Raw genomic sequence first — 15,026 nt, 5'->3', positions numbered from 1 at the left:
ATTTATTTATTTATTTATTTATTTAAATTTGTATACCGCCCTTCTCCTAGTGGACTCAGGGTGGTGAAGGGGAGTTTTAATGGTTTTTAACATTTAATATTGATTTTATCTGCTTTTTATTGCTGTGAGCTGCCCTGAGTCCTTTCCGGAGAGAAGGCGGCATATGAGCTTAATAAATAAATAAATAAATAAATAAATAGCAATAGCACTTTGACTTATATACTGCTTCACAGGGCTTTACAGCAGTGCCCCCGGTTCGCACCAGTTCTATAGAACCAGTAGTAAAACAGGCGGGAGGCTCCGCCCACCGACTCTGACATCATCAGAATGCTTCTGTGCATGTGCGGCCTCGTTGCAAACCGGTAGTAAAGGTAAGTAGTACCCACCCCTGCTTTACAGCCCTCTCTAAGCAGTTTACAGAGTCAGTCTATTGCCCCCAACAATCTGGGTCCTCGTTTTACCGACCTCGGAAGGATGGAAGGCTGAGTCAACCTTGAGTCTGGTGAGATTTGAACTGCCAGATTGATGGCAGCCAGCAGTCAGAAGAAGTACGCACACCTTCCAAGCATGTGCCCAGCCTCCAAAACGTGGTTAAATAAGACGGTATTATGTCTGGGCAGGAGGACGCCCACAGTCGCCGCTACCATTTTGCCCGAACCGGCTGAATATCAGCTTTGACCTGCAGTACTGCATTGTAACCACTGTGCCACCGCAGCTCAACAACATCTTCTTGCTACATGGTTTCAAGGAAGACTGCTTTTAATGTATAGCATCTATAGGTTTGAGCACTCAAAGTCAAGCCAACGAACAGGTCATTTCGAGAGAAACAGGGTTTTGGATCACATCTACGAAAGGAAACTGTGGAGATAAAGCAAGCCTTCTGTAGATTTAAACTCGGCCCCATTCTCGATCTCTTAATTTGTTCCGTTGGATCTTCCCCGTTTGGGATTTTGGTAGCTGCTGGACAAATTCCACCTATTAAAGACAGAAAGGGCCATGTAGTGCAGATCTTGTTGTGATTGTCTTTGCAACCTTGATTACTAATCAGTGACGAATACTCTGGAATCCACGACGATAACTCTTTAAATCGGTTGGAATGTCAACGCCAAGATTTCGATTGCTAAAAGAAGGCGATCCAGTTTTCCAGAGAGGATGCAATGGCCAACGTTTCCTATCGCAAAGACCTTTGGACATTCTCATTTCTTTTTGGAAGAAGCCATCAAAGCAGAAAATATAGCAAGCGACTAGGTTTCCCAAGAAGGGAGATCTTGTCATTGGATTTTGAAAAGATCACTACAGAACAATCATTGAAGGAGAGGCAACTCTTGGCATTTTATTCATTGTCATTCATTAAGTCAATTGTTAACGAATGGATATGTACAGAGGTGAAATTCAAAAATTTTTTACTACCGGTTCTGTGGGTGTGGCTTGGTGGGCATGGCAGGGGAAGGATATTCCAAAATCTCCATTCCCACCCCACTCCTGAAAGAAGGATACTGTCAAATCTCCATTCCCACCCCACTCCTGAGGGAAGGATACTGCCAAATCTCCATTCCCTCCCCACTCCTGAGGGAAGGATACTGCCAAATCTCCATTCCCATCCCATTCCTGAGGGAAGGATACTGCCAAATCTCCATTCCCATCCCATTCCTGAGGGAAGGATACTGCAAAATCTCCATTCCCACCCCACACCTGAAGGAAGAATACTGCAAAATCTCTGTTCTCTCCCCACTCCTGAGGGAAGGATACTGCCAAATCTCCATTCCCATCCCATTCCTGAGGGGAGGATACTGCCAAATCTCCATTCCCACCCCACTCCTGAGGGAAGGATACTGCCAAATCTCCATTCCCACCCCACTCTGGGGCCAGCCAGAGGTGGTATTTGCCGGTTCTCCAAACTACTCAAAATTTCCACTACCAGTTCTCCAGAACCTGCTGGATTTCACCCCTGGATATGTATAATGTCAATATTTATTAACATTATTACTGAGGGAATGAGGTATGTCTACTTCAACAAAGAAAAGCAGCAGGGGTGATAGGATAGCAGTCTTCCAATATTTGAGGAGCTCTAAAAGAGACGAGGGGATTGACTTAATTATTTTCCAAAGTGCAAGAGGACAGGACAAGAAGTCACGAGTGGAAGATCATTACAGAGAGATTCAATCTAGAACTAAGGAGAACTTTCCTGAACAATTCATCAGTGGAATGACTTACCTCTGGAAGCTGTGAGTGCTCCATCACTGGAGGCTTTCAAGAAGAGATTGGAGGGCCATTTGTCCAGAATTTTATAGGGTCTCCTGTTCAAGCAGGGGATTGGACTAGAAGATCTCCAAGATCCCCTTTAACCCTACTAATCTATTTTCAATTCTGTGCCATTGGGAGCAATAAAGATGCTCATATTCATATCTTCAGGGTTTTTTTTTCCAGCACACTTCCAATATAAGAATAGATACTTGGGAAAAGTGGTATAGTTGGTTGAAAGATAGGAAAGAGATGAAGCAATAGGAAGTAAATAAAATGACCAAATATAATATGATGGAAACAAAGAACAGACATAGGTCAACAAAGATCAATAGTAGATAAACAAAAGGGAATGACCAAATATGGAAGAGTCAAAATACAAAGAGAAATGTATATTACAGTTGCGACAAACTGGACATGTATTGAAATGGATGTTTATATGTTTTTATGTTTTGTACGTTTCATTGTTCTGTTTAGTTTGTACTTATAAATAAAAATTGGGGAAAAAAAAAGAATAGATACTTGCCTTTCTTGGGTATTTGTACGGAGCAGTCATTTTTTTCACATGTTCCTGAAGTTCCACGGTTAATTTCTCCTTGTTGTGTGTTGCGTAGTCCGTAGACAACACCACAAACACCTTTACTACCTAAAAAAAGCCGAGATGGAAAATGCCCAAGTACTCCCAAAATAATGATTTTTTTAAAAAAATGTTTCCTATCACTCCTGAAAATTTCTAAAATTCTCAGAAACTAAATCCCAGGGTGCGTTTACAGAAGAATAGAACAGAATAACAGATATAAAGAATATAATATCACATATTCTCTTTCATGTTTCATGTTTTCATTTCAGAGGAATCTTACAGAGCTATCCTAAGCACATGATTTAGATCCTAAGCACGTGATCTTTATGATTTATATTGTTTTGTTTAGTTTTCTAGTATGATTCATGTTGATTGCTTATTTAGTAGCCTATGACTATCACTTAGTGTTGTATTTTAGGATTTACTATGAATGTATTTTTACGATGACTATGATCACGATTGATCATTTATAGTTTTTAAGTACACTGAGAGCATATGCACCGAAGACAAATTCCTTGTGTGTCCAATCACACTTGGCCAATAAAGAATTCTATTCTATTCTATTCTATTCTATTCTATTCTATTCTATTCTATTCTATTCTATTCTATTCTATTCTATTCTATTCTATTCTATTCTATTGCATTCTTCTCTATTCTATTCTATTCTATTCTATTCTATTCTATTCCATTCCATTCCATTCCATTCCATTCCATTCTTCATTCCTCTATTCTATTCTATTCTATTCTATTCTATTCTATTCTATTCTATTCTATTCTATTCTATTCTATTCTATTCCATTCCATTCCATTCCACTCCACTCCACTCCACTCCACTCCACTCCACTCCACTCCATTCCATTCCATTCCATTCTATTCTATGATTTAGGAACTTCCCCCAAGTTCGGTTCTGTTTATTCCATACTGATTAAAATAGATGGAAGTCATCCAAATCTGATTTTTTCCTAGCACGACAGAATAAACTTTCCAATCATAGCAGGTCCTGTTCAGTATTACAACCTCCATCCACCCTGAGAGGCATAATCGTGCAGTGGTTAAGGGGTTGAACCAAGAGCTCTAAGACGGATCCAACTTCAATCATGAAACCCCATTGAGTGACTTCCGGTCTCTCATTCTCTTTCAGCCTCGGCTGTCACAAAAGGTAGTTTTTTTTTTAAAGGAGGGGAGGGGGGAATTGGAGGAAGGAATGTTAGTTTTGCCAGCTTCAACTTCTGGTGGAAAAGCAGAATATAAAATCTAATGAAAACAAACGAACAAATGCATTTTAAAAAGTTTGGATTCAAATCCGACATAATGTTAGCGGGTAGAAATTATTGCTGGGGTGGGCTCTCCTTACCTCTCCTCTGATTGGATCTGGACTGTTAACAGCTGCAACTTCTGCTACCGCGGGATGATTCAAGAGCGCACTTTCCACTTCAAATGGTCCGATACGATACCTAAGAAAAAGGGATCGAAAGCAGTCAATACTGGGGAAATGTATACATTTATAAACGAGAGGTAAATGGCCCTAAAATCTACTGTGGATGGCCAAATTTGGAACATAAAGTATGCAGTGACTCTTCAATCCGTACACAATACTGCCATGTAGATCAACCCAGTAAACTTACAAGCCGGTAGAATTACAGGTAGTTCTTGATTTATAGTAATAGCAATAGCACTTGGACTTATATACCACTTCACAATGCTTTATAGCCCACTCTAAGCGGTTTACAGAGTCAGCCTCTTGCCCCCAACAATCTGGGTCCTCATTTTACCCACCTCGGAAAGATGGAAGGGTGAGTCAACCTTGAGCCTGGTAAGATTCAATCTGCCAAATTGCAGGCAGCCGGCAGTCAGCAGAAGTAGTTTGTAATTTATGCCCCAGTCATGACCCTGTTTTCCCCCCTCCCCACAGGGTGTGTCAACAATCACATTCTCTAACGGAGCAGTTTTGCAGGTTGTAGAGACCACTCCCCTCCGGCCACTGTGGGTAACCCTGGGATATAGCCTTCAGAGAGATAAGTCTGGAATGTGCATCTGTTTTTGGCTGCTGTGCCCTTTCGTTGGTTTCCCATCCCCCCTTGCTTATGGCAACTTGAGAGCAGGCCAGGGTTGCTTTGTGAGTTGACAGAAAATACCATGAGAATGTACAGATGGAAGAAAAATCTGGGTGGACCTCACTGGTTAATCTTGGCACTGAAGAAAACCCAGGTTCAGCTGTATTTTTTAAACAGAGCTTTGATTTGTAAATGGCATTTTGATATTTTGCTCAATGTTTGCAAAATTGGAAGCTTCTCTCTTAACTCAGGAGCATGAAGCTACGGAAACAACCCACAGAAAGGAAACTGACCCAGATGATTTGATGATATCGTCAGCTCGTCCGATAAACCTAAAGTAGCCATCTTCATCCATCACTCCTCTGTCTCCAGTGACGAAAAAGTCTCCGCGTACGGTGGCAGCCGTTTTTTCAGGTGCATTCTGAGGAGAATATTTCAGAAGGATACAATAAGTAGCCATATAACTACCACTTTAATGGAAGTCCGTAGGGAGAGTTTCATTGGCCAATGTGATGGGCCAGCAAAGATGTATCTCCCATACAAAGAAAAGGACACCATCTAATTTACTCTCTAGACCAAGGATGTCCAACCTTGGCAACTTTAAGCCTTGTGGACTTCAATTCCCAGAATTCCTCAGTCAGCTCTTGTTCCTTTAGACCAGGGGTATCCACCTGTGGTGACTTGTGGACTTCAACTCCCAGAATTCCTCCATCAGGTCTTGTTCCTTTAGACCAGGGGTATCCACCTGTGGCAACTTGTGGACTTCAACTCCCAGAATTCCCTAGCCAACATGGCTGGCTGGGGAATTCTGGGAGTTGAAGTCCATAGGTCTTAAAGTTGCCAAAATTGAATGGCCATGCTTTAGACACATTTCGGTCTTTTTTTTTTTTTTTTTGCAGGGAGAGATTAAGAACTCTAAAAACTTTGAGTAAAATTAAGGAAGATCGTGACACGTTCTCCAATTTCTTCTATTAAATAAAGGAGCCTTAAGACAATTACTGGGATTTTCCCAAGGCTGCAAGAGAGTTTACTTACAATGTACTGAGTGAACAAACCAAGGGGTCTTTGAGGCTTTATTCTGATCGCTATTTCACCTTCTTTTCCAGGAGGTAAAATATTGGCTTCTTCGTCTACAATCTAGAAAAAGAAATAAGCCACTCAACTACTGGCCTTTATCTGGATATACAGGTAATCTCCACGTTACAACCATCAATGAAATGATTGTTTGGAATTACAACACCACTGAAAGAGAGGGACTTATGGCTGTTGCACAATCCCCATGGTCACGTGTGTTGTGGCCCGCCAGTGGCCAGCGGAGCTGGTAGCAGACTCGGACAGTGAGGAGGTTGGGGAGGAACATGGGCCAGTCCTGGAGTCTGGGGAAGGCTCTGATGAGGGCTCTGCATCGGAGGCAGAGAGGGGGCCAGGGCCGTCTGATAGTTTTCAGCTGCCTTCAGAGTCAGACATCAGTGGGGCAGAGGAACAGCTGGAGCCTGTTCCCAGTGTGCACATGCACAGAGTTGCCAGATGAAGGGAACAGCTAAGGAACAAGGGTCGACTCAGGAGTAAAGCCACAGGTGAACGGTGAATGGCCCCTCCCAGAGGGAATAAAAGAGGAGCGAAGGGGGAGTGGAGTTTGCAGGAGACAATTAGTTCGCCTAATTGATTCGTGACTCTCCGAGACTCTTTGCCAAGTTTTGAAGATATCGGCCTGGCAGCTCTCCAAGCCAGATGAGGTCTGTGACTGTAAATTCTCCCTTGAAAGACTTAACTGGATGTGAATGAGAAGAATTCACAGTCACTTAAGAAAAAGGGGTTTTTGTCGGGACAAGGAGTCTGCTTCGTGCTCTTGGGAAGCCTAGGTCAGAATACTCAGGGGCACATAATCTCCTTTTGTGACCTTCTGACAAGCAAAGTCAGGAAGCCAGGCTCACTTAACAACCAGGTCACTAACTGAAAACAACTGCACTTAACTGCACTTAACAACCATGGCAAAAAAAAAAAAAGGTTGTGAAATGGGTTAAAACTCACTTCACAAGTGTCTTTCTTAGCAACAAAATTTGGGGCTCAATTACGGTCATAAGTCAAGGACGACCTGTAATCTATTTTGAAGGCCTGAATGCATTTCATCTGAAAATCAATACGAAGAAGATTGAAAATACCAACCTGGACATCGTAAGGAAAAACGGCTTTTCCCATGGTGCCCGGCTTAATTTTCATTTCTTTGGAAACTGAACAGATCGATCCCTATATAAAAGAAAATTATTTTATAAGGAATACGCGCACATATACCCAAACGCACGCAGCCTCCTCATTGTTTCCCATGGTTTTAGAAACACCTACAATTTGGCCCACAGATATTCACAGAGAAATCTGTTTCAATAGGTTGACTCACAAAAAAGTATGTAGACGACTGCCATTTCATCCAGGGGTGGGCTCCTGGGGGTTCGGCAGGGTTCGGGCGATCCTCTAGCCAAGGATCGACGGGGTTTGGTGAACCCGCAAATGCCACCCCTGACTGGCCACACCCACCCCTCCCCTCCCCTCCCAGCCTGTGGTGAAATTCAAATTTTTTTACTACCGGTTCTGTGGGTGTGACTTGGTGGGCATGGTGTGGCTTGGTGAGCGTGCCTTACTGGGCATGGCAGGGGAAGGATACTGCAAAATCTCCATTCCCTCCCCATTCTTGGGGGAAGGATATTGCAAAATCTCCATTCCCACCCCACTCTGGGACAGGCAGAGGTGGTATTTGCCGGTTCTCCGAACTACTCAAAATTTCTGCTATCGGTTCTCCGAACTACTCAAAATCTCCGCTACTAGTTCTCCAGAAACTGTCAGAACCTGCTGAATTTCACCACTGCTCCCACCCCTCCCCTCTCCTCCCAGGAGTCTCCACGTGGCCCGTTCATCATTCCAGATAAGTGCAGGGGCTGCACAGAGGGTCTGGGAGGGCAAAAACTGGGCCTACCGGAGGTTCCAGAAGTCCAGAAATGGGTCTGTTTCTGGCCTCCGGAGGGCCTCCAGACGCCGGTGGAAGCTGTTTTTGCCCTCCCGGAGGCTCAAGAAAAGCCTCTGAAGCCTGGGGAGGGTAAAAAAATGCCTCCCTCCCATCGTGGTGCTGGCGGCTGGCTAGGCCATGCCCACCATGGCCATGCCTACCCAGCAACAAGGCAGTGAACCCGTTGGTAAAGAATCCGAAGCCCACCCCTTATTTCATCCCTATCATGCTTATTCTTATCAGTTATTTTGTGACAACAGTAAACCATTTTAAATCAATTGGAACTGGATTCCTAATCACCTTGCATATTTTTTTTCCCCTCAGTAGTGTCTATAAGTTTAGTGCCCCAAAACATAAGATATTTGCTCAGTAGGAAACATTTGAAATATTAGAAACCAAAAGCTACCAAACTACTACAGATATGTCAATTATAATTTTTTTTCTTTACTCTTCTTCTAAAAGTAAAGCAATATTCCATCCTCTAGAGCAGCGTTTCTCAAACTCAACAATGTTAAAATCGATGGAATTTAATTCCCAAAATTCCCCAGCCATCCATGCTGGCTGGGGAATTCCGGGAGTTGAAATCCGCACACCTTAAAATAGTTAGGTTGAGGAACACTGCTCTAGAGATATCTGGGAGTTTTACAATGATTTAAAATAATCGTGAGAAAGTCACTATAAATTAAGTATAGATAGAAATATAAAAAAGTACGGCTTCTGTCTGTCCATATAGTTCATAGATGTCCAGTCCTGTCTTGTTCTTCCATTGTTCCATCACGTCAAGCTCTAATGGTTCTCCTCCACTTATACAGTATTGAAGATTCTTGAACTTGTAACTTAATAAGAGCGTACACAAGATTATTAAGAAGGTAGACATTAATATTTTGGGGCAGGTTATAAGCAAAGCATCAAAAGTATTCTGCTAGAAGTATTATTGAGAATGAGGTTCATTTTAGGAACTGCTAACTGTAGAAGAATAAGCAAAATTAGGGGGGTGGGGTTAAGTGGAACCAAGGAATGAGCCGAGGTGGCGCAGTGGTTAGAGTGCAGTACTGCAGCTACTTCATCTGACTGCTAGTCCAGCAGATCAGCGGATCAAATCTCACTGGCTCAAGGTTGACTCAGCCTTCCATCCTTCCGAGGTGTTTAAAATAAGGACCCAGATTGTTGGGGGCAATATGTTATTTAGTCTATTGTCTTTGGTGTAAGCCGCCCAGAGTCCTCGGAGAGTGGATAATAAATAAATAAATAAATAAATAAATAAATAAAATAAATAAATAAATAAATAAATAAATAAATAAATAAATAAATAAATAAATAAGTGTGTTATCAGCTTAGAAACATTGCATTTTCACAAATGATCCAAGATTATTCCATTGACCCTCAGGAGCAGATTAGAATGATAAACTTCAAAGTGGGTTCTGAAAGGAGGCATATCCTTACAAAAACACAGTTTTTAAAAAGTTGCTTCCCACCGTACCTCGTGAAATCTTCCCTCAAGATCATGCGAAAGAAGGTAGGAAGACTCACGAAAGCGTTGATCGGAAATTGGGAGAGAGTCTAAAAAGAATATATATGTACAATAAGAAACCAAGCAAAGGTTGCACACGAATTACACACTGAAGGGTTTAATTCAATTCAACATTAGGTTAATTGAGTTGGGTTCTAGCCAGGGGTGAAATGCTCCCGGTTCGGACCGGCTCGGGCGAGTAGGTAGCGATGATGGCCGGTGGTTCAGAGAACCGGTAGCAATAGCAGGGAAGGCATCTTACTGTCAACTCGCAAAGCATCCCTGGCCTACTCTCGAGTTGGCAAGCGGGTTGGGAAAACGGTGAAGCAGCAACGAAAGCACATTCCAGACATATCTCTCTCAAGGCTGTTCTCCCAGGGTTACCCAGAGTGGCTGGAGGGGAGTAATCTCTACAACCCGCAAAATTGCTCCATTAGCGAATGTGACTGATAACACACCCTGGGGGGAGGAGGGATACAGGGTCAAGTCTGGGCCATAAATTACATGGGGTCAGAGTTGGCTTCACTTGGAACGTGATGACATTCTGAAGCTCCTAATAAATAACTGGATTTCTTTTGAAGCTTGGCTCGAGTCTCATGATTTAATTAGGGCATCCATCTAACCCTAACACTTACTCTTAGGATGGTTGTTTTCTCTAACATTGGTAAGTTATGGATGAAGACGCAGGATCCCAAAACCCATGGATCAAAAAATGAACCAATGGCAGCCACCACCCAGCTGGTATCTGCTGTGCCCCATACAAGGTCTGAAGAGGTTGTGGACAACCAGGATCTGATAAAACAAAGAAAATCTTATTGCGGGGAGCAATTTGATGGTCCACAAAGCCAACCACTGAATATTACCCTGAATGGAAATCGAAGGAATGGAAGTGACTGATGAAATTGATGGGATGGAATTGACCTCTTATCATTTGGCATTGAAGTCAACTAAATAGTTGACAGACATTCAATGTGATGAGTTTGACTCGATGATTGACAAGTCGTATTCAAGGATATGGCCGGTTGGCATCTTATAACTACTTGCACACTTTTTTTCAGGTGTTATGCTTTTCTCTAGAAGAGCTAGAGGTAACACAAAGCCTCTGAACACAAGAGTATTCCTTAATTATAAAGAGGAATAGTCATATATGTATTACTTATAATATCCAATACCTAACAATGAATTCACTATTATGAATTTTCACTGGGATTTTGAGGGACCTTCTTTCATACCTTTGGCTAATGAGGGGTCTGAACCCCAGACTCCCTTGAGTGTGTTCAACCATCTTGGGAACCCCTGTGGTTCCACTGGTGAAATAAACCAACATGGGATCATTCATCTTGGTTTTCACACAAGTATGGTCAGCAGGTGCCTCTCTGTGGAATAAATAACATCCCAGCAAACGGGAAAAACATTAGAAAGACAAATTATTGATGCAGTCACATTCAACCCCCATATCAGGGTTGAAACCCAGCAGGTTCTGGCACATTTTGGAGAAACCTGCGAAATACACTCTCCAAGAGGCTCACCTGAGCAGTTCATCAAAGTTGAGCCATCCTTCTCGCTTGCCTTCAGAAGATACCAGCAGCTTGGTTTTCAAAGAGGTACACCGTGGGGCAATGGAATCCACTGTAGATCCTAAGGCCTCGGTAGTGATGAGACATTTGGCTCCTGAAGCTTGGAGTCGGTACTCAATGTCCTTAGCAGTTAGTTGCGATGTTGCGGGGATGGCCACAATTCCTGCAAGGTGGTTAAGACAGGGAGTCTGAACTACTCATGGGCAAAGCAAATTCATCATCATCATCATCTCCATTTAATGATCCCATAATCTCTGAGTAAACTGAGTGTTTACTGGCCGGATGCCCTTCCTGTTGCTAATGTGGAGTTATATTCAGCAGATATATTCTCATCGTGCCCACAGAGAGAAATATCTGCCTCTACCTAGGATCGAACTCACAGCCTCCTGATTGTGAGGCGAGAGCTCCACGTCTAGGCCACCGCAGCACTCTCGATCAAAGCAAATTGGCGACAGATAATTTCTGTTTGGGAATGAATGAATGAATGAATGAATGAATGAATGAATGAATGAATCAATCAATCAATCAATCAATCAAAGGAATTCAAGGTGTGTTGGAGGGGACGAAGGGATTTTCTTGGGCTCAGCCTGGTCATCTACAATTATTTTACTTCTGTTTTGTTTGCACTCTTTTCATGCCTTCCTTCTTATTCTTGCAAGCCACATAGAATAGGCAAGACAGGCAGCAAATCAATTTAACAAATAAAATAAATAAAAATGACATTTTTTAAAAAAAAAATTGACCTGTCCTAATGCAAGCCATCATCACCAACCACCATTCTGGAATCCGGGAGAGAATGACCAGGATTCTGTCGCCTTTGCGTAGTCCACATCGGTCGGTGAGGATATTGGCCACTTTCCTGGAGTGGAACCCCATCTCTTCAAAGCTCCATCTGACCTCGCCTCCTCTTCCATTGATCCACCACAGGGCTGGGTGGCATGATTTTTTTCCATCCTACAAAATGGATGCCCGCGAAACAGAGAGAGAAATATTTACTCTTCTCTTAAAACTGCATTAACTTAAATGTTTCGAGGCAAGCACAGCCTGATGGACAGAAACCGGTGTTGCAACTGACTTTGGACTCCTAGCTTAGTTCAGTATCCTCTGTCCCAGTGGTGAAATCTAAAATTTGTTACTACCGGTTCTGTGGGCATGGCTTGGTGGTGGTGGTGGGGTACTTAGAACTAAGGAGAAATTTCCTGAGAGTTGGAACAATTAATCAGTGGGACGACTTGCCTCCAGAAGTTGCGAATGCTCCAACACTGGAAGTTTTTAAGAAGAGATTGGACAACCATTTGTCTGAAGTGATGTAGGGTTTCCCGCCTAAGCAGGGGGTTGGACTAGAAGACCTCCAAGGTCCCTTCCAACTCTGTTATTCTATTCTATTCTAATAAGATAGAGTGAAGTGTTCATGTCATTAAGCCCATTCAGAGTGATGGCAATACTTTTGAAACAAAGAGAGACCTTGCTAAAAAGCGGAGGGGGAAACATTTACCTTTTCTATTTGAGTCCATTTATCCAACACATCACTGGCAAAGTTGAAATACTCCGGTAGTTGTTCCTGTCCCTGGCTTACAGCTTCGTACTGTGCAGATATAGGAGAGCTGAGATATCTGGAATATCTCGGAACTAATCTAGGGATCTTTTTCCATATCGTGTAGAAAGCAAGTGAAGTTTTCATGGCTGTGGAAAAAAAGAAATGGCAGTGGTGTTAGCCAATATCAGCCTCCAGAGACTTAATTTACAAGACTGAAGGAGATTAAAAAGGACAAGATCACAATATCAAAATCAGCGGGGGAAATCAAAGTTCCTCCGAAGTATTTCTTGTTGCAAGTTTTTATAATCGCCCTTTCAAATAAACCACGTTCGCTGTTGAAAGAGTTGAAAAGGGACATTTTATCATGTTTGGTGCATATATAAAAAAAGAAAATACAGACACAAATACAGAAGAGGGAGTCAAGCTATTCTCCAAAGCACCTGAAGGCAGGACAAGAAGCAATGGGTGGAAACTAACCAAGGAGAGAAGCAACCTAGAACTAAGGAGAAATTTCCTGACAGTTAGAACAATTCATCAGTGGAACAACTTGCCACCAGAAGTTGTGAATGCTCCAACACTGGATGTTTTTAAGAAGATGTGGGATAACCATGTGTCTGAAGTAGTGTAGGGTTTCCTGCCTAAGCAGGGGGTTAGACTAGAAGACCTCCAAGGACCCTTCCAACTCTGTTATTCTATCTATTCTACATATATTAATTCAGAAGATTTTGGAGATTTAAAATACAAGTGAATCCAGAATCTTTTCTTTTGGGACTAATGGACAGGCAATTGGGAAAAGCTGTTTTTGTAGGTGACCACTGCAGCGAGATTATTATGTGCTCAAAAATGGGAAGAGTCAAGCTATCCACAGTGGAGGAAATGGTTGGTGAAGATGATGAAACTTGCAGAGGTGGCTAAATGAATAAGGTCTACATGTATGGCTGTCTAGCAATCCTTTATGGACTTTGGGATGAAATAGAAAAACACGGACCTATGACTTGTGGGTTTTAAGGATTGAGGGGGGGAAAGGATAATAGAAAAAAGTGACCTTATTGAGTAAGAAATAATTTTGTAATTGTACTTATATTTGCTGCAAAGGAAATTTAACCCTCCCTCCCTTTTTCTTCTCATCCATCTCCTTCCTTCCTTCCTTCCTTCCTCCCTCCCTTCCTCCCTCCCTTTCCTCTCTCCCTTCCTTCCCTCCCTCATCCATTTCCTTCCTTCCTTCCTTCCTTCCTTCCTTCCTTCCTTCCTTCCTTCCTCCCTCCCTCCCTCCCTCCCTCCCTCCTTCCCTCCTCCTCTCCTCTCTCCCTTCCTTCCTTCCCTCATCCATTTCCTTCCTTCCTCCCTCCCTCCCTTTTCCTCTCTCCCTTCCTTCCCTCCCTCATCCATTTCCTTCCTTCCTTCCTTCCTTCCTTCCTTTGATATTAATTCGGGGTTTTTTATGTTTTCTTTATCACTATTTTTAAAAAATGGATAATAGAAAAAAATGACCTCATTAAGATAGTTTTGTACTTATATTTGCTGCAAAGAAAATTGAACCCTCCCTCCCTTTTTCTTCTCATCCATCTCCTTCCTTCCTTCCTTCCTCCCTTTTTTCCCTCTCATCCATCTGCTTACCTCTTTCCCTTCCTTCCCTCCCTCATCCATTTCCTTCCTTCCTTCCTTCCTTCCTTCCTTCCTTCCTTCCTTCCTTCCTTCCTTCCTTCCTTCCTTTTATATTAATTCCTTTTTTTACATTTTCTGTATCTCTTTTTAAACATTTATATAAAAAGAGGAAGAGCTGAAGGATCAAGTTAAGAACAGATCCTTCTGGAGAATACCTCTGCGGCTGCTAAGAGTAAACAACAACTGGATGGCACAATTTCAGCTAATGTTGTCAATGCCCTATTGAAGATTTGGGAGCAATTTTGGGAAGGAATATTTACCTCAGGAAGCTAATCCTTCCCCAAAGGCCATGCTACTACTAACCCACTGTAACTTAAATAATAGGCTGGACAACGAGACTAAATTTTCAATTTAGTTTTAAATTTTAGGAGCCTGGATAGCTCAACAGACAGAGCACTGTAATTTAACTCCAGCTGTCTGCAATTAGTAAGTTCGAATCTCACCAGGCTCAAGGTTGACTCAGCCTTCCATCCTTTCTAAGGTAGGTAAATTGAGGACCCAGTTTGTGGGGGCAATAAGCTGACTTTGTATAAATATACAAAAGTATGAAGGCTATTGCTTAATGCACTGTAAGCCACCCTGAGTCTCCGGAGAAGGGCGGCATATAAATCAAATTAAAAAAAAAATGGTTCAAGCTGAACATGGAACATGAGTTTGGCCCACACGCAGACTGACCTGTAAGATGTGCTAGTGAAGAAGCTGGTTGAAGAACTCAAGATTTGTGAAAATTCTTTGTATGTTAGTTGCCTTTCCAAGTTGTCTAGTGGTTTTAAAATGGAACTCCGTTTTTTCTTGGAGAAAACTAACTGGACAAGGTGCCCCTTAGATATAATTCCATGGTTGAAGGATACAAGTGCAATCCAA

The 15,026-nt window shown here is 42.4% G+C and overlaps 1 protein-coding gene across 1 annotated transcript; it reads right to left on the bottom strand.

Moving 5' to 3' along the window:
* Positions 1-741: 741 nt before the first annotated feature.
* On the bottom strand, positions 742-15,026 carry LOC117670793 (acyl-coenzyme A synthetase ACSM4, mitochondrial-like). The gene is made up of 14 exons (XM_060692903.2): positions 14,838-15,026; positions 12,456-12,643; positions 11,704-11,914; positions 10,913-11,123; positions 10,616-10,759; positions 10,019-10,175; positions 9,354-9,433; positions 8,586-8,709; positions 7,042-7,122; positions 5,911-6,012; positions 5,169-5,296; positions 4,176-4,275; positions 2,768-2,887; positions 742-975 (listed from the first exon to the last, which is right to left on the bottom strand). The coding sequence occupies exons 2-14, from the start codon at positions 12,639-12,641 to the stop codon at positions 889-891; spliced, it is 1,731 nt and encodes a 576-aa protein (XP_060548886.2). The 5' UTR covers positions 12,642-12,643; positions 14,838-15,026; the 3' UTR covers positions 742-888.

The sequence above is a fragment of the Pantherophis guttatus genome, chromosome 14 (genome assembly GCF_059756535.1).
Source record: "Pantherophis guttatus breed Tessera chromosome 14, ASM5975653v1, whole genome shotgun sequence".
NCBI classification, from domain to species: domain Eukaryota; kingdom Metazoa; phylum Chordata; class Lepidosauria; order Squamata; family Colubridae; genus Pantherophis; species Pantherophis guttatus.
This window is presented reverse-complemented; position numbering and strand designations above follow the sequence as displayed.